The sequence below is a fragment of the Coffea arabica genome, chromosome 2e, assembly GCF_036785885.1.
Source record: "Coffea arabica cultivar ET-39 chromosome 2e, Coffea Arabica ET-39 HiFi, whole genome shotgun sequence".
NCBI lineage: Eukaryota > Viridiplantae > Streptophyta > Magnoliopsida > Gentianales > Rubiaceae > Coffea > Coffea arabica.
In genome coordinates this window covers 35,008,183-35,028,453 of record NC_092313.1, presented here as the reverse complement: position 1 = coordinate 35,028,453, position 20,271 = coordinate 35,008,183, and the positions used below count along the sequence as shown (strand labels likewise).

The window sequence follows — 20,271 nt, the reverse complement described above, 5'->3', positions numbered from 1 at the left end:
GATAGCTGATGGCAAGGAGTTGACATGTGACCAGTGGATTCCAGGGATGCAGTGGAACATGCAGGGCCACAGATTTGCACATGATGTATTTGTATTGGACCTGGAGCCTTATGATCTGATCCTTGGAGTCGATTGGATGAAGTCTTACAGTCCCATTACTTTTGATATCAAGAAGTTGAACCTGTCTTTTGAAAAAGGAGGGGAGCAAGTGGTGCTAAAAGGAGACTCCAACAATGCAAACGTGAGGATGCAGCAGGGTCCCTCAGCTCACAAGTGTGTCAGAAATAAGATCAGGAAGGCATTGCAGCAATCCTGTATGGTGAAGATTCACAACTCACAGGTAATTTCTGAACCAGATTCTCTTACTGAGTTGTTGGCCAAGTATGATGATGTCTTTGCTGAACCAAACACCCTCCTCCCAAACAGATGCCATGATCACCAAATCCCTCTTAAACCAGGTGCCCAACCTTTCAAAATTCCTCCCTACAGATACCCCCATATACAAAAAAATGAGATTGATAGGCAAGTGAAAGATATGTTGAACTCTGGCCTTATACAAGTTAGCCATAGTCCCTTTGCATCACCTGCTCTTTTAGTGAAAAAGAAAGATGGGAGCTGGAGGCTTTGTATTGACTATAGGCAACTGAACAACCTCACTGTTAAAGACAAAGTTCCAATCCCTATTATAGATGATTTATTGGATGAGTTATAGGGAGCCAGAATCTTTTCTAAAATTGATCTAAGATCTGGCTATCACCAAATCAGAATGAGACCTGATGACATCCCTAAAACTGCTTTCAGGACTCATTCTGGTCTATATGAGTACCTAGTAATGCCATTTGGCCTAACAAACGCCCCAACTACTTTTCAAGCCCTCATGAACTTAGTCTTTGAGCCTTATATCAGAAAATTTGTCCTTGTATTTTTTGATGATATTTTAATCTATAGTCCAGACTACAAGACTCACCTTCACCACTTATCCATAGTTTTGAACACTCTGAGAAAACACTCCCTATATGCAAAGATGTCAAAATGCTCTTTTGGTCAAAACCAAGTAGAGTATCTGGGACATATAATTACTAGTGAAGGGGTGAAAACTGATCCATCCAAGGTGGAAGCAATGTTGTCCTGGCCAACTCCCACCTGTGTAAAGGCTCTTAGAGGATTCTTGGGCTTAACAGGTTACTATAGGAGGTTTGTTAAGGAGTATGGGGAGATTGCTAAGCCTCTTACTGAATTGCTAAAAAAGGATCAATTTGCATGGAGTACTGCTGCAGAATTTGCATTTCAACAATTGAAGCTGGCAATGAGTGCAGCACCAGTGTTGGCATTACCTGACTTCTCAAAGCCATTCCTGTTGGAAACTGATGCTAGTCAGATAGCCATTGGTGCTGTTCTAATGCAACAAGGGAGGCCAATAGCCTACTACAGTCAAGTACTGGGACAGAATAATCAGGCTAGATCTACCTATGAGAAGGAACTTCTATCACTCATCACTGCAGTTCACAAATGGAAACATTACTTGATGGGACACCATTTCATTATAAAGACTGACCATGAGAGCCTCAAATACTTGTTGGATCAGAAAATTAACACTTCTCTTCAACAAAAATGGCTGGTTAAACTTATGGGGATGGACTATGAGATTCAATACAAAAAAGGAAAGGATAATGTGGTTGCTGATGTTTTATCAAGGAGGGGTGAGTTGGAGAATACAGCAGAAACGTCTGTGCATACTATCACTACCATCAAGCCTCTGTGGTTGACAATGGTAGCTGAGAGCTACAATGGTGATGAGATGGCCAAAGAAGTTCTGTTGAAGTTGGCTATGGGAGCTGATGCATTACCAGATTACTCTTATAACCAAGGGATTCTAAGATTCAAGGGAAGGGTGTGGGTAGGAGCTGATTCTGGATTAAGGCAAAGGCTGATCTCCTGTTTTCACGATTCTTGTCTTGGGGGACACTCTGGGAATCATGCTACTTATCAGAGGATTAGGAGTTATCTATACTGGCCTGGAATGAAGAAGGAAATAGAGCAATATGTACAGAGCTGTGAAGTCTGCAAGAGGAGTAAAAATGAGAATTGCCCCTATCCAGGTTTGCTGCAGCCACTGGCCATACCTAACCAAGCGTGGCAACAAATTTCTATGGATTTCATTGAGGGATTACCCAAGTCCTTTGGCTGTAATGTGATCTATGTGGTGGTGGACAGATTTACTAAGTATGCCCATTTTATTCCAATGACCTCTCACTACACTGCTAAAAGTGTAGCAGAGGCATTCTTTGATCAGATTTTTAGGTTGCATGGCCTACCAACACACATTGTCTCTGATAGAGACAAGGCATTTACTAGTTTGTTCTGGCAAGAACTCTTCAAAATGCTAGGCACAGAACTAAATCTTTCATCTGCATATCACCCTCAGTCTGATGGGCAGACCGAGAGGGTGAATAGGTGTGTGGAAAACTACTTGAGAAGTATATGTATGTATCAACCAGGGAAATGGAGGAAATGGCTCCCGGCAGCAGAGTGGTGGTACAACACTAACCATCATAATAGTTTGCAAATGTCTCCCTTTCAGGCCTTGTATGGTTACAAGCCTGTTCAGATGAACCTGAGGCCTGATAGCACACTAGTAGCTGTTGTGGAAGATTAGGCACAAGAACGAGTGGACTGGAACTCCTTGCTCAAGGAGAACCTGTTGAAGGCTCAGAACAGGATGAAATAAATGGCGGATAAAGGGAGGAGTGACAGGGAATTTGAAGTAGGGGAATGGGCTTACTTGAAGCTTCAGCCTTACAGACAAACTTCTGTAGCTGTAAGAAGAAATATAAAACTGGCAGCTAAATACTATGGGCCTTATCAGGTAGAACAAAAGATAGGGACTGTAGCTTATAGGTTGAAGTTACCAGCAGGATCAGCCATACATCCTGTTTTCCATGTCTCCTTACTCAAAAAGTCACCTAAGGGGGCTCAAATCAGCACTACCTTGCCCACCCTGAATGATGATGGTGAGTTTGGTGTTGTTCCCTCAGCAGTGCTGGACCAGAGGACAATTTTTAGGAAGGGACAAGAGGTCGAACAGGTGCTGGTGCAGTGGGAAAACATGGGAACCGAGGAAGCTACCTGGGAAGATTGGTCTTTCGTTCATGCTCAATTTCCTACTTTCCAAATTAATCAATCCTAGAGACTAGGATTGTTTTAAGAGGGAGGCATTGTTATGGCCTGGATTCAATGCAGCTATTAAACAAACTACCAGAAAGAGTCAGCAGGGAAGGTAGCAAGGGAAATGGGGGCACATGGGGAAATCACGTGGACAAGCATGGTCCTAACAGAATGAAGAATTGGGCGGGAAAGTTGGTTAGCTGCTAGTAATCTGTTACTTGAGTTAGAAGCTAAGATTTGTATAAGAACTCCATCTGCAATTGGAGGAATTATCAGATTGATTGTTACAAAATCCTTCTCTCAATAATATCTCAGATTCCCTCCTTGTCTTTTCTCTTTTCTCCCTCTGAGTTCTTCCTCATTTCTTCCTCTTTTTCCCTTCTTCTACCTTACCTCTACTGATATAGTTCAGATTCCTCGATTTCAATCTACAACAATTACGCAAATGAATTACTGTAAAAATAAAAATTGCCAATTTGGCAATACTACATAGATGCATCCTAGAACCAAAAAGTTAATGAAGACCGTACGTCAGATAAAGTGAGAAGATAAGGAGAATGATGATGATTTTGGAGCTCAGTTGAATTCACATTGATATATGAACATCCCAACCCAATCAATTTGATCCTCAAAGTGCTCAATACTAGAGCTAGAAGGAGTGCAAGACACGCTAATAAGAGTGAGAATGGCCAGGGAACTTCAAGAGTATGTATCAACTCTTCAAAAGGGGTATAGCAGTTGGGCATTCTGTACCTTTTGGATATACATTTGTAGGGACAAACTGATTTGGTAACATCCCCTGTAGCAAATCATACCCAAAATGAAGTTAGATCTATCATGTCCAATAATGGAGCAGATAATTGAGAAATGGACTTCTAAGAAAATTAGAGCTCATTGCATTACATCACCTCATACATAGATAAAAAATGCATGACTAGGAAGGCGCTCAAGGGAACAAGGTGCGCAGAGATTTTCATCAGATCCTTTAACATCACTGTATGTACCAATAGCACATACCTAAGAATCATTGCATTACCAAATGAAAATAAATTCCTCTAAATTAAAATTGCATTTTCATACTCTCAGCAGCAAGTAGTTAAACGTGGATCAAATAGAAGCAAAAACAAAAAATTTAGGTTGATACCGGAAGAAAACTGCATATAGTATGGCATCCAAATCTGAAGAGGAACTATTTATGAGATGATGGATTCATTCCAGTCAACCTACTCTTTTAATAATAAAAAATTTATCAGTAATTTAAACCCTAGATGAAATTGAAAAATGGAAACCCATTAAAAATAATAAGAAAGCCACAAAATGAAGGCGGAAAAAGGAAAACAAAGAAGACTGTAACTTTAGGATCAGTACCGATGATAATCATGGAGACAGCGAGAGTGTCGATGTGCCATCACACTTGCGCTGCCTGTGGTTGTAGCGTGAATCATAATAGTGCCCCGGAGAAAATCAAAGCTGATCAAAATCAAAGCTGCTGCCCTCGTGATTTTCAAAAGAGCCGTCGAAACCTGAACAAACATGAAATTGTGATGAAGCTAAAAGGTTAGATTGGAACTGAAGAAACGAACTAAGGAGGAGAAATGAAGAAGTCGTGATGTCAGAAGCTGAAAGCGTGAAGTTTTGTATAAGTGAGTCATCGAAGACGTGCCCACAAACCACGCCTTTGCTGGGTTTCATCTGCTTCTAACCGAAACTGAGGACCATTGCAACTTGTAGCTATGAAAGGACACGTGTTTAGAGCTCATTGGTTTAGTTGAAAGTTTGTTAGCATAGATAGTGATATAAGCAGGCATGTCTGCTGTATAGAGTAGCTTTTGTCATTATTTTCCAGATTTGATTGTAAGAGATTTGGGCCACCAATCTCGTTTCCCTCCTCCCAAGTTTTCCTTCAATTTCTTTCCCCTTCCTCACTGAATTCGTATTCTCTGTTCTTGTAACCTGATATTGAAGTTCATTAATGAAAGTTGAGTTCATCTTTTAATCTCCAAATTCACTATTCCATTGATTGTTTGTTGAGATTAATCCATATTTTGAGTTTGCAACATTCTCATATTGCTGCAACTCTGGTTCTGTACCATAACAGGAAGGGAGAAAAAAGAAATCAAGGTAAAGTACTACAAATTCAACTAAAATTGGTTGAACTTTCTAAGTCATGGAATCCCTAAATGGGCAAAAGGAATCCCTCTGAGTGATGGGGCTTTGAAGGCAAATTGAAAATTAAGCAAGATCATCAATTTAGGTGAGCAGTGTTGAGGAGATGGCCGCAGGCTGCAGCAGCCGTGGAGGATTTTCTTTTGTTTTTTCTTTGGGATAATTTGAGAAACCTCTCCTGAGCTTTCTGATAATTTCACTAGCCTCCCCTAAAATTTGTAAAATTACACAAACCTCCCTTGAGGTTAAAGTTTTGATAACAAAATTAGTCCAATTAGAAAAAGTAACATTAAAAAGTACTTTAAGTAGAGAGATGAAATTTTTGTTCCATAAATTAAAAGTTAAAAACAATCAATATACATATTTCACCGCTCAAAAAGTTCACATTTAATAAATTAGACAAAACAAATAAGTAACAAAACTACACTAATGATCACAAACGAAAGAAGGTAGTTTTGAATCTTATGATTATTAGTGTAGTTTTGTTGCTTATTTGTATTGTCTAATTTATTAAATGTGAACTTTTAAGTGGTGAAATGTGTGTATTAATTGTTTCTAACTTTTAATTATTTTTATTTTTATTTTACTAATACAACTTATATACATGCATAAGGGGTATTTACATAATAAAAGTTTCATCTCTCTCCTTCAAGTACTTTTTTAATAGTACTTTTTCTAATTGAACTAATTTTGTTAACAAAACCTTAACCTCAGGGGAGGTTTGTGTAATTTTGCAAACTTCAAGGGAGTCTAGTGAAATTGTTAAAAACCTCGGGGACGTTTTGAAATTATCCATTTTTCTTTTGGAATAAGAGGAGATGGTTTAAGATGGTACCCGACACTTTTTTTTGGTAGTAAAATTAGTGAAAGAAATGGTAATTCCTTCAGAAAAAAAGAATTGGTAACTTTCATTTTTTTTTTGTAGTAAAATTACGATTTTTGCAATCAAGAGGTAATTTCGTTAGATATTTAGGTGCCATTTGGAGTTGTGTACTTTTGGTAAAAGAGCACTTTTATGTGATAAAAGTACTTTTAAAGTGTTATTTTTCTGGCTAAATTTACCAATTTTATATTCAAATTTGCAAGTTTACCTTCTTATCTTACTTTTCAAGTTTTGAGACTTGAAAACTTGAATGACCACCAAATTTTCTAGTGTTTTATTATTAATATAATATTCACAAATAATTTGGCTCTTCTCTAATAAATTATCTTTCCATTTCCTATAATGCACATGTGAATGAATCACATGTGTCTTTATTTATTAAAAGGGGACAAGATCATTTCAAGTTTGACTAATTTTAAGATTTGTTAATAAATAAAAACGCATGTCATGCATCTAGATGTGTATTATGAGAAATGAAAATAGAATTTAGTAGGGATGAGCCAAATCCTTATCCTTTATAGTGATCAAACTAGGAAAATGCACATGCATTGTACGTGTATAGTGTGTAATTTATCATAAATCGCTTTCCCATTAGGTAAATCACTTAATGATTGATTTAATTTCTTCTCTTTTCTGTAGTTGTCTCCTATCTTAGTCGATCTTGGATCTGTTCATGTCCTTTTTTAGGTCTATTTATAGTATAATTTAGGAGTAGATAAAATGAGTTATTTTTAAAGCAATAAAAACCCATTGCATTTGATGAGGATGTGGCAAGGTGATGAACTGACAAACAGTTTACTATCCACACGAAAGATGGGACTTCTTTCCACCTTATTTGTTTCCACATCTTATTTTTCCTTCTTTCATTTAGTTGATATTGACAATTACTCAATAATGCATATTCAAATACTCAAAAAATCTAATAAAGTTGAAGATAACATGCACACAATGGGCTTGTTTAGATATGGATTATTTGTAAAAAATTTTAGTTGCATTATAAATATGTTTTTAATCACATTTTTATCTCTTGAGCAACCTTTTTTCTTACATATATTACATCACAAAAAGTATTATAGCATTAAAATATATGACAATATACAGGGCACAGATTTGTAATAATAGAAATCTTATTTGAATAAATAAATATTTTACTTTGACTCTATAGATGCACACCCCCCTACTTTTAAACTGAACACACTTTGAGATTTGCTTCTAGCATGCGACAGCAAAAGGATAATTTTGTTTATTTTTCATTCCTGTGACACGTAATGTGAACAACGTCTCATGCGAAATTGTTTTATTCTATTCTTGTATGTTTAGGTACCTTGACAAAATTATTTTATTCGTGCATGTAAGTCTATTCTTTGTTGCGAATATTTTCTCACCAATTTTTGTGGCTTCACCTGTCTATTTCTTAGATTTTCCTCAACCACTTGATCAGCATATGCTTTATGAAAACTCTTTTGGACTGATTATTTATTTAATACCACAAATGATCATCCATTTCAAGAAACTAGGAGAGGATCACCGCACTATGTGCGGTGTGAAGTTACAAGTTCAATATGCCCAGTGGGATTTTACAAGGCTAATATGCCCAGAGCCCTCATTGGCTGTATTTTTCCAATCAAAAATTATTTTTTATCATTTTCTGTATGTGGTAGATAATGAAGCATTTTGTCGACATTTCAATTAAGAAAAGAAATAATACTAATAAAGTTGAAGAGCATAATAACACATAATTGAGGTAAACTCTCCAATTGTACGATGTATCTCATTACCTGTGAAAAGGTACAATTTAAGATATAAGATACATTCATCCAAAAGTACGGACTACTGTATCTAGAATTGCCTCTCTTCTTTTCTTATCTAGCGTAGCCAATTCTAGTGGAACTATGTATTAGTGGTGAAGAACCCAAAAAAAAAAATCATCTATACTATAACAAGTGGCTGTTGAAGTAACTAATGAATTTTGCTAAAGATATTGGAAAGGAGAAAACAAAGCATCAAGCATTCATGACAAAACTCCATGAGCTTCCATTTGCTTCCAAGTTCCAGCTATCTAAATATCAATCAGATCTGCCAAGAATGAATTATATTAGAATTTAATAACATTTTGTATAAATAGTAGAATGACAATCTTGTTAAATCACAGGTAACGTACCCGCAGTTTTTGCCAAACTTCATTGCAAAATTTTAAGGAAATACTAAAGCATGAAATATAAAACAAAGTCGTCAAGAACATATTCCCTACTCCTAAGTTTGAGCCACCATTATATTTGAATAATGCCTCTCGCCATTCAACTTTTTCTCAAACATTAATGTTGGATATATAAATAAAGAATAGAAAGCTAATAAACAACAGATGCATTCTGAGCCACCATCATATTTGGATAAATACCTCTTGCCAGCCAATTTTTTCTCAAACATGAATTCTAGGTAAATAAATAAAGAACAGAAAGCCAAAAACAACATATGCATTTTAGCCTATAAATCATGTAGATATATTTCATTCATGCCACATTTTCACCTAGACAACATGAATGAACATAGGACATCAATTTAAACTAAAAGAAAATTTTCTCTTCTTTCTTAAAAAGCTCCAAAAGATTCAAGCAAAAGCTACAAAGAAATTTTAATATATTAGTTTGGTATTTGTTAGAGTTTATTTTTTAAATCCTGAAAAGCAATTTTATTCTCTTTTGTAATTCTGAGATTTTAATTTTCTTTTTTACATAAAGGTGTTGAAAATTCTAGTTGTCTAATTGAGAAAAGGTGGAGAAGCTAAGGGGTAATCACCACCATTTTGATCAGAAATTTAGGGCGGCACTATTTAAACTTACAACTGGGATGCAGCACATGAACATTCTTTTTCTATATACAAAGATCTTATCTTAGAGGTTCTTTTAGCCATTTCAATTACATCATTCCGAGGATAGGACAGCGAGTAACAAAAGCTACAATCAGTCAATGTACATCATTTTCTTAGAAATTACTACGTCTAAAGAGTAATTCAAAAATGACACCATCAAAGTAGAGAAAAAATTTATAATGATTTCATCAGTAATCATAACTTTCAATGAAATAGGGTGAAAGCAAATGCTATTAAACCTCGACTTGCAACCTCTTATTGATGAATTTACTAAAATCGGTAAAATACTAAAGAAATTGACTCTAAATCTAAAGGAAACATGGTACCTTCACAAAATTTCATACTCCAAGAATGGTAATTTAAATATTGTAATGCGGTCAATGACCACTCCAAGCATAAATGCATAATTTAATACTTCTAAAAAAAATGGTACTTTACTTACCACTTCCTAGCCTGTACCAAAAATCTAATATTTGGTACTTCTCCTTCGGCAAATATTTTACTACCTACAAGCATCAAAACCATTTACATTAGTCGTATTAAGCAAAAACTGCCCCTAGGCAGAAAGCAATTGGTTGGTTTGTACAACAAAGATTCATAAGATAGATATTGATAAGTCCTATCAAGAAAAATACTAAATTAAATTAGATTAACTTTTTCTCAGGGGATAAAACAAAGAACCTAAATAAAGGTGCACTTTGAAAAAAGAATTTCTCCAATCCTTTGTACTTTGTTGCATATCTTAATATCTTGTAATAAACATTTGGAACATATTAGAGCATAACAGATAATTATAATTAATATATTAGACCATCAAATCTAGCATAGGGTATGTGAAAACACAATATGAAGCAAAACAATAGCAACAAAGCCTGAGGATCAGCAGGAACTGAAGAATTTGTTATGCCAAACCATAAATGGCATTAAGCACTAAACATATGAATGCATTTCCAAAGTTTCACATCCAGTTCATATCAATGCAGTAGGGCAACCCCTAGTCCCTAATGTGACTTTTAGAAGTTACCAAAAAAAAAGTAATTGGCAATGTCAGAAGACAACAATGATCTAAAACTCAAAATAACAAATAGTTAAACTAAAAAAAAAAAACTTTTAAAACTAATTTTATTGCATGCCAGGTGAATCTGTGTGGGCCACTACATGCTGTCTACAAAAGGAAATATACAATCACATTGAAATAGGTAATATGAAGTCATTCATTGGTCATTTTCTCAAGCATGGAACTATATCCGTAATCACAAAAGATTGAAATAGGTAAGACGAATTAAATTGAAATAGGTCAGTGAAGTAAAGATAAGATTGTAATTCACTTTTTAATGGAAGCAAAAGTAAGAAATTATCCAGCTAATTAGTGCAAAATAACAAGGGGCAAAACTATAGCTATGCAGTAACTTGATCCATTTTCTAGTTAATGATATGATTTAAAGTCTTTAATCAATTTGTTAATTTACTCACTGCTTCAAGCCACTGCCCAGCATCTGATAGAGATTTCCTATCCTTGGGCAAACCTTTGACTGCCTACAAACACAAAAATCAATTAAAATTGCTATTATAACCAAAAAAATTGCAGAAAGAACTTCGATCATTTATCAACTTGAGATTCACTATATAAACTGTCAACAAATTTTACTAAGAGACTTATAATTTTTTGTACTATAAGAACAATTATTAACAAATAGTCATTAAAATACGTATCATCACAAGATGCCTTTGGTAACTCGAAACTTTGGCCAATGATCAATTTCACAAATGAGTTCATGATTGTTCAAGAAGACATGCAAATTGTATATAATTAGCATAAGATATGCAAACATGCACTACAATAGACATGCATGCATGCACTATTATTCTAGCTTAATCAAGCAAATTGATTAAGAAACCAAAATTAAAGAAAACGCCAACTGAAAAAACCAGAAAAGGGAAAAGAAAAACAAATCCAGATTTTTTTATCAAAAAAAAAAACCATCAAATTCCGCATATGATGAATTCCAACCAGCTAAACCTCTCTTTCTTTTGGATAGTTCTGTCTAAACAGTATGCAAAACATAAAGGAGGACTGAGATTGGAACCTGAACTATTAAAATCTCTAAAAACATCAACTGCAAATGCAAACTGCAGATTCGAACCTGAAATATAATGCAAATGCATGTTAAATAAAAATACTAAAGCAAATCATATGATTTTTTTCCTAGACAAAATCTTCTTGTTTGAAGCAAATCTTGTCCACATTAGGCCTGTGCTACCATATGCTGTGCTATAGGCACAATAAAAATCTCCTCTATATATGAATAAAGCAAATGACATCCCAAAAAAAGGTAGAACTAAATCTTGGTGAATACATCGACATAAATAAGTGTTTTTTACACCCTGCAATCTTCAAGGCAATAAAAAAACACTGATTCCTAAAGCTAAAATGTTTACCCAAGCAACAGTAATATGTCGAGCTATAAAGACACTAAGCCAAGTTAAATAATGACACTCTAGGAAAAAAAAAAACACAAGTCAAATAATGATCTAAACATTTTAATGATATTGCAAAAAAAAAAAATCAAATACTTAAAATTCATCCCAACTTCCCTAGATTCATAAACTCTGTATGTGTAGAACAAACTAACAAAAAAAGAAACTGAACTCCCGTTTAAAAGTACCAACAACCAGAGATCTTTAAAAAAAGACATCTCTGAAAAAATTACAACAATGATAGATAATTTTTGGATGGTAAAAAAAAAATTTATTGAAGAAAAAAGAAAGATCAAGGAGGGGAGATATTCAAAATAAAAAGAAAAAATAGCAGTAAGAGAAAATAGAGCGAAATACCTGAGCAAGAAGATGAAACCGCTACCATGCGAACCTGCAAATCCAAACAATAGAAGAAAAGACGGTAGCAACAAAATAGATGGTAAATAGATACTTTCATAAAAGGATAAAAAATAAAAATCTATACAGAGAAAGATTGTAAAAATAAAAATAAAAATGAAAGTTGAGGTAATTAAGAGAGAAAACCAAAGAGAAATACCCTTTAACTTGTAAGAAGAAGACCAACATGTGACCTCTATTTTGTCTTGCACTGTTATTTAATATTCAATTAAAGAAGAAAGAGAAGAAGTGAAAAACAGAGAAAGAGGAAGGAAGGGAGAAAGAACCTGAGAAGAAAGGAAGAAAGCGACGGAGCAAAAGCAAGAAACACAATGAGTGGCGCAAGCGAAGACTCTCAAGAACCCTATCTATCCAAGAAGGAGGTGAAATCTCAATTTTGTCCTCAACTCAATTCGCTCAATTAATTGGAGACGACCACCAATTGACCAATGACGAAGCGCCACGTCAGCAATTGAAACTCAATTGCAAACTTCCCCATTCCCCAATAGACTAGATATGTTAAAAATTTATTGAAGAAAAAAGAAAGATCAAGGAGGGGAGATATTCAAAATAAAAAGAAAAAATAGCAGTAAGAGAAAATAGAGCGAAATACCTGAGCAAGAAGATGAAACCGCTACCATGCGAACCTGCAAATCCAAACAATAGAAGAAAAGACGGTAGCAACAAAATAGATGGTAAATAGATACTTTCATAAAAGGATAAAAAATAAAAATCTATACAGAGAAAGATTGTAAAAATAAAAATAAAAATGAAAGTTGAGGTAATTAAGAGAGAAAACCAAAGAGAAATACCCTTTAACTTGTAAGAAGAAGACCAACATGTGACCTCTATTTTGTCTTGCACTGTTATTTAATATTCAATTAAAGAAGAAAGAGAAGAAGTGAAAAACAGAGAAAGAGGAAGGAAGGGAGAAAGAACCTGAGAAGAAAGGAAGAAAGCGACGGAGCAAAAGCAAGAAACACAATGAGTGGCGCAAGCGAAGACTCTCAAGAACCCTATCTATCCAAGAAGGAGGTGAAATCTCAATTTTGTCCTCAACTCAATTCGCTCAATTAATTGGAGACGACCACCAATTGACCAATGACGAAGCGCCACGTCAGCAATTGAAACTCAATTGCAAACTTCCCCATTCCCCAATAGACTAGATATGTTAAAAATTTATTGAAGAAAAAAGAAAGATCAAGGAGGGGAGATATTCAAAATAAAAAGAAAAAATAGCAGTAAGAGAAAATAGAGCGAAATACCTGAGCAAGAAGATGAAACCGCTACCATGCGAACCTGCAAATCCAAACAATAGAAGAAAAGACGGTAGCAACAAAATAGATGGTAAATAGATACTTTCATAAAAGGATAAAAAATAAAAATCTATACAGAGAAAGATTGTAAAAATAAAAATAAAAATGAAAGTTGAGGTAATTAAGAGAGAAAACCAAAGAGAAATACCCTTTAACTTGTAAGAAGAAGACCAACATGTGACCTCTATTTTGTCTTGCACTGTTATTTAATATTCAATTAAAGAAGAAAGAGAAGAAGTGAAAAACAGAGAAAGAGGAAGGAAGGGAGAAAGAACCTGAGAAGAAAGGAAGAAAGCGACGGAGCAAAAGCAAGAAACACAATGAGTGGCGCAAGCGAAGACTCTCAAGAACCCTATCTATCCAAGAAGGAGGTGAAATCTCAATTTTGTCCTCAACTCAATTCGCTCAATTAATTGGAGACGACCACCAATTGACCAATGACGAAGCGCCACGTCAGCAATTGAAACTCAATTGCAAACTTCCCCATTCCCCAATAGACTAGATATGTTAATGAAGCACTATCATCCAGGCATGGTGATATGTTTCTTTTCGTCATTCTTTCTCGCTTGACTTTTCTTGAATTTTTCCTTGTAGTTTTAGTTTCAAATTTTTGCTTCAAAGGAAAAAATATGAGCAACAATTAAGAACATATTACAATAATCAAAAGATCTAACTAACGGTCTATTTGATAACATAAAAAAGTGCTGAATCTGAATTTTTTCAGACATTCAGATGTTTTGAGTGTTTGATAAATGAAAATCTATTTGCTGAACTTGTTAACTAGTGTTGAAGTTGTGTGTATTTTTTTCAGCACAAGAATCCTAACTGAATGCTTAATTCTAATAAGAATTAATAGAATTACTTCAATTTCCTTATCTTATCTTCCAAATCTACCCTTGTTTGTTAATTATGTTTAAAATTCTTATCTAATTAAACAATCTAATATTCTCTATCTAATGATTTTCTATTTCATTTTTTTTCTTTTGAATGATTTTCACATCTTCTCCTTACTCCTCATATAATATATTTCATCTTTTATATTAATTTGATTTTAAAATATATATTATCATTTTCATACCTAACATTTTTAGCTAATTAAATCATAGGTTCTATTTCTTTTTTGGATGAAAAATATAATGGCAAATTTGTCAAATTTAACTTATCAAGCATTCAGTTATAAATGTTTATCAAACAGTATAAATAGGTTTAACATAAAAATTCAGACATTTATATATTTCTTTTCAGTGCTTAAAATTCAGCAAATTAATTATTTCAGTATTTAGATTTCAGAATTCAAACTTCAGAATTCAGATTCAGTTTTATCAAACGGAACCTAAGTGAACTGAAAAGCGGCAAATTGTAATGACTAAATTACCCAAAAATTGATAAACAAATTAAAAAAGACTTTTGTTAGTAAAGAAGAGAGAGAAAGGCCAAATCAGAAGTCCATTCTTTCACTATTTCAACCGGGAGCGTCAAATTTGGCTTCCAAAAAGCATAGACGTATTCCCTTTGACTAAAATGAATAAGATATTCAGGTTCCTGATTCTCTCTCTCTCTCTCTCGCTTTTTTTTTCTGCTAATCTTCTCGAACTATGACAATATAATTTGATAAGCTTTGAGGGTCGCTAAGACATATCTATAACACGTAATTATTACCAAAAATAGTGGCAGAGAGCTAATCCACATTCAAATATATCCTCACTTGCAGCTTAATTGATTAATTACTTTGTAATTAAACCTCTGCAACTTTTTGTTCCTAAATTTAATGTCAATTCAACTTTTTGTTGCTACTAGAAGTCAATAAGAAACAACAACATGAGTCAGCGACAGAAGAATTTTAAGAATTATTTATTATACACAAAAAAATACTTTTCAGTGGACGAAAATATCTAGTTGCAGGTCTCCTCTGCAAGACTGTAGTCAAACTGCTCTTTCACTCCGACAACGACGTCGCGGTACGGCTGTTTGTTTATAATTCAACAGGCATTACCCTCCGATGACATTCAACGAATTAAATATTTTTTGTCAAAATAAAAAAAAAATATAAATTATTAAAATCCAACAGGCATTATCCTCCCACAATTTCACTGAGTTCCCCCTGAACTTTAAAAAATTACATATACCTCCCTTTTCATTTAAAATAACAATTTTATCCTTAAATGTTTTAATAAAATTCTTTTATTTGGTATGCTTGCACTTAGAATGAGTTTTAAAATTATCTTTTCATTCTTTCTATAGAACTACCACTATTGCATCTAGGTTTCTATTATAACCAAATGTCGAACTAATGATTTCTTTGACGAGTTAATTTTATATGTAATCCAATGTTTTTGCTGATCTTTGTTTTCTATCTTTTAGTATTAAAATTAACAATAAATAAAAAAGAAATGGCCCAAAAACACTACTAAATTATGATAATCCCATTAGTCCAAAAATTTATAAATTCTAAATAAATTATTTTAACACTTTCTTTTTTATCTTATAAATCTAAATTCATAATAAAATACTGTAAAAGATATCATATCATAGTTATAAAATTATTATTATAGTCGTTTATCAAACAGTAGATATAGACATGAAAAATTTGGCATCTTTTCCTTATAATTATACTAAATAATCTTATAATTGTATATGAAAATAAATTAAGACTCATTTCACAAGGGCATTTTTGGGTATTCATTTAAAAAATTGTCCAAATTAATATTATTTTAAGATTTCGTTACTAAAACTATCAAATTAAAAAAGGTAAGTGTAATTTTTCAAACCTTAGGAGAGTTCAGTGAAATTGTTAGAAACGTCAGAAGAGGTTTTCGAAATTATCCCAAAGAACAATTTGGCAAACTAAAAAATTGGGTTAATTCCACATACCTCCCGTAAGGTTGTAGAACAAAAAGTTGTAGACAAGATTTATTTATGAAGGTAATTACTCAATCAGGCTACAAGTGAGGATACAATGTCAAGTTCCGGACGAGCTTTGAGGGTCGTTAAGACACTGTATCCTCACCTGTAACGACTTTTATGGAGCTTGATATATGTATGTAACATGTTGCCAAAAGTCACCGCAGTGAGATTTAAAAATCGTTATTACCAAAAATAGTGGCAGAGCTTTCCTAATATCGCAAGGTATCTTCCTCGCACGTGGCTTCAATCTGTAGCCGGCGTTGTACAAGATAGACTTTTTCGTGGGCCTCTGTAGCCGCCGTGACCAAGCGCTATTGGTCTTTACATTGACCATGCACTGCAGCCCATTTTTCCTTTTGACTCTTTATAAATTACAGGTGAAAATATTTATTGTTGCAATAACATAAAAGAAAAGGTAATATGTCTATCGCGTCCTTGTCAGAGCTTGTGCTCTCCATCTATTTAAGCAGCTCCAACTTCCAAGATTCCTTCATAGCAAACAACATCAATTGTAGCTACTCTCTTCTCATTTTTCCCCTACATTTCCATTACACTAACCAGGGACCATGTTGTTTGCTTGTGCTATTATTGCTCTCATTGTTGTGCTTTTCAGCCACTGGGTATACAGGTGGAGAAACCCCAAGTGTAACGGGGTATTACCGCCAGGCTCGATGGGATTACCAATTATAGGAGAAACAATTGAGTACTTCACCCCTTATGCATCGGATGATGTTCCACCATTCGTACAAAGAAGAGCGGCTAGGTATGTCTAACCCTTTTTTTTTCCGTCTCCTATTTTTCTTCTTACCCTTCTCATTTCTAACTATTCGATACAAAATTCGAATCTTAAATTAGATTGCGGAGAAAACTCTAATACCTTCTCCTAATCATCAGGCCATCCTCAATACTCCATTGGTTATCTAACCACTTTTTAACCAGCTATCACATATATATATTTTAATAATATGACAGCAGTAATAGTTAAGAATATTTTATCTTAACTAGCTTTTCTTTGTTTCCTTTTTTCCCTCTTTGGGAAATTTCAGGTACGGACCAATTTTTCGCACGAGTATAGTTGGGCAGCCAGTCGTTGTATCAACTGATGCTGACTTCAACTTCCGCGTCTTCCAGCAAGAAGGTAATGCTTTCCAAATTTGGTATACTGAGAGTCTCTTCCAGATAATTGGGAAACAAAGTGTACTTGCCCATCATGGAGGCTTCCACAAGTACCTCAAGAGCTTAACGTTCAAGCTTGTTAGCCCCGAAGCCTTAAGAGAGAAGCTAATATATGAAATGGATGCCAGCACTCAAGAATCTCTAAGTTCTTGGAGTAAACTTGGAAAATTAGATGCTAAAGATGGAACATCAGAGGTAAATTAATCAGCATGCTACTATTTGATTATATTAATCAGGATGAATTCGGACTGTACGTACAGAGCATTGCATGAAAAGTAGTAATGAACAATCTCATTTTCTCCAGTTGGTATTTAAATATGCTGCCAAGAAGATGCTTGGCTATGAAGAAAGCAAGGATCAGCAAAAATTGAGAGACAGTTATAAGGCATTCATGGATGGCTTGATCTCATTTCCTCTCAACATCCCTGGAACACCGTTCCATGCTTGCTTACAAGTAATCAATTGTTATTGTTGTTGTTCGTCATTTGGAATTCTTTTTATATTGAAAGATCGATGTTCACTATACCAACAAGAAAAAAAAAACATATTCATTATCAATATATGACTACGTAAAATATATATGCTTTCATAAATGCCGTATCAGATTGAACGAACTATATGGTTTTCATTTTCCAGGGACGTAAGAAAGCAATGAAGGTCATCAAGGACATCTTTGAGAGGAAGCGCTCGGGCAATGACACTTCGAAAGACTTTGTGGACCATTTACTTGAGCAAATAAAGAAAGAAGACACTTTTTTGAACGAAGAAATTGCGAGGGACCTGGTATTTTTGTTTCTATTTGCTGCCCATGAAACGACTTCAACAGCTTTGACTGTGGCCTTGAGGTATCTAGATGGCCATCCACGTGTTATGGCTGAACTAAAGGTCCGTGACTTTCCGAAACAATTTCTCCCGTTGTCATCTGTATTTACCCTTTAATTCTCCAATTCTTCTGCAAGTTCAATATTTAAATGATTAATATTCTATATATACCGATAGTGTGCATTGTTTTAAATATGAAAGATTACTTCATATTTAAATAGTCATTCGTTTTTGTAGAGAGAGCATGAAAATATTCTTAAAATGCGAGAAACGGAAGGTTCTGCTGTTTCTTGGAAAGAGTACAAGTCTATGACTTTCACACACATGGTACGCTCCAATTAACCAGACATTTCATTGTATCTATCATTTGAATCATATAGTGAGCTAGACCATTTACATCTTAAGTTTTGTTGTCTACTGTAGGTTATAAATGAAACACTTAGGCTTGCAAATATTACTCCTGGGATTTTGCGCAAAGTTGTCAAGGAAGTTGAAGTAAAAGGTACGCTTCAATATGTCATTTGGCATCTTCTTGAAAATCATTTGTCACACTTTCTTTATTTTGGACCAGTGATACCTTTCTCCTGCACAAAAAAGGAAAAAAAAAAAAGAAGAAAGAAAAACTCTCTTTAATAACTACTTGGGTTGGGCATTTTTTCATGGGAGTAAAAATATAGAAAATAAATGATTTGTTTCCTTGGTTCCTCTTTTCCACCATTATAACTTCCAGTTTTGACTAATAAGTGCGAATGATTTGCAGGGTATACAATTCCTGCTGGCTGGACGGTAATGGTTTGTCCATCATGTGTTCATTTGGATCCTAATGTATATGCAAACCCCCATGAATTTAACCCATGGCGATGGGAGGTAATTTGATCATCGACATATTTGAGCAATATATGCACACAAGAAAGATAAACTTACAAAACAAAAGTTAAACAAAATCAAGTAAAAATGATTTAGGGTTTTTCTGCTGTTTTTTCAATCAAAAGGGCAAAGAATTACACATGGGATCAAAAAATTTCATGGCATTTGCTGGTGGTACGAGGCTTTGCGTTGGTGCTGACTATGCAAAGGTGCAGATGTCAATTTTTCTGCATTACTTGGTCACAAAATACACGTAAGGATTTCCAAATCACAATTCCCACCATCTTCGCTTAAATACATATAGAAGAAGCTAATTCCTATATATTATAAATTGATGTCCACTTAACTTCTTCGATTTTTCAAGAAAGACTGTCTAATTTGAATTTTCAGCTGGAGAGTTACCAACGGAGCAGAGAGAATCCGGACACCTACTGGTATTCGTTACCCCAAGGGATTGCACATGGAGATTTCAGAGAACAAATAGATTTTAAGCTGGGCGCGTACGAATAAAGCCTGTACTTTCAGAAGCGTATTTATGATGCAGTAATTTACCGTCATATTGTAATTTACCTTACTTTGCAATATTGTAAGTGCCTAATAAACAACATTTTACGTGGTGTCTTTCTTGACACTATTGTAATTGTTGAAGATGTTATAATAGTTGCAGTTTGAGCTTCGACTAATTGTTTTTCTTCACCAAAATCGATGCAATGATCTTATTTATGAGGACAAATCAAGCCAAGAAACAATACATGTATATGTATGCAGTAAATATTGCTCCTTACATCTTATAAAGTTTGTCGCAGTTCAAGAATTACAATTTTTATTAATAGTGGATAGAATTTGAAACTTGATGTGTAGTTTCTAACTCATAAAGAATTGTGGGGCTATGATATTTGTTCAATCCTAGGTTTTGTGGAAAATCTTAGATATTTGAAAGTTTTACCAAATCTTAGATTGTTGTGATTTTAATTACTTGATAACTGTTACATACTACAAAAAAGTAGTTGTTTTACTTTCTTGATAATAGTACGTGGACTCAAAAAAAAAAAAACATGCATTGAACTTTTACGGAGTGCCTGAGGAGTAAATGACTAAATGAAGAAATTAAATAGAAATATATCAACTAATTTATATAAATGACAAATAATTTAGAACCATCCAACAAAGAAAGTATGCAATATCAATGGGATGGAGGGGATTTTGGCTTGACCCTCTTTATCATGGAA

At 34.2% G+C, this 20,271-nt stretch overlaps 2 protein-coding genes and 1 long non-coding RNA gene across 24 annotated transcripts; 2 read left to right on the top strand and 1 right to left on the bottom strand.

Moving 5' to 3' along the window:
- Nucleotides 1–2,728: 2,728 nt before the first annotated feature.
- On the top strand, nucleotides 2,729–3,187 carry LOC140036249 (uncharacterized). Its single transcript, XM_072077588.1, has one exon. The coding sequence runs from the start codon at nucleotides 2,729–2,731 to the stop codon at nucleotides 3,185–3,187; it is 459 nt and encodes a 152-aa protein (XP_071933689.1).
- Nucleotides 3,188–7,953: 4,766 nt separating this feature from the next.
- On the bottom strand, nucleotides 7,954–13,774 carry LOC113729171 (uncharacterized). 22 transcript variants are annotated; one of them, XR_011840780.1, is made up of 9 exons: nucleotides 13,223–13,774; nucleotides 12,571–13,119; nucleotides 12,245–12,467; nucleotides 12,118–12,168; nucleotides 11,919–11,952; nucleotides 11,171–11,227; nucleotides 10,557–10,619; nucleotides 9,526–9,589; nucleotides 7,954–8,290 (listed from the first exon to the last, which is right to left on the bottom strand). It is a non-coding gene; the product is annotated as an uncharacterized lncRNA (long non-coding RNA). The 22 variants fall into 22 exon arrangements; XR_011840761.1 differs by having other exon boundaries at nucleotides 12,118–12,467; XR_011840777.1 differs by having other exon boundaries at nucleotides 11,919–12,168.
- A 2,892-nt stretch (nucleotides 13,775–16,666) lies between these two features.
- LOC113732476 (cytochrome P450 87A3-like) lies at nucleotides 16,667–19,725 on the top strand. Its single transcript, XM_027258253.2, has 9 exons — nucleotides 16,667–16,940; nucleotides 17,224–17,548; nucleotides 17,658–17,807; nucleotides 17,990–18,238; nucleotides 18,413–18,502; nucleotides 18,599–18,677; nucleotides 18,936–19,042; nucleotides 19,168–19,295; nucleotides 19,433–19,725. Exons 1-9 carry the CDS (start codon nucleotides 16,744–16,746, stop codon nucleotides 19,524–19,526), a joined length of 1,419 nt encoding a protein of 472 aa, XP_027114054.1. The 5' UTR covers nucleotides 16,667–16,743; the 3' UTR covers nucleotides 19,527–19,725.
- The last annotated feature ends 546 nt before the right edge of the window (nucleotides 19,726–20,271 follow it).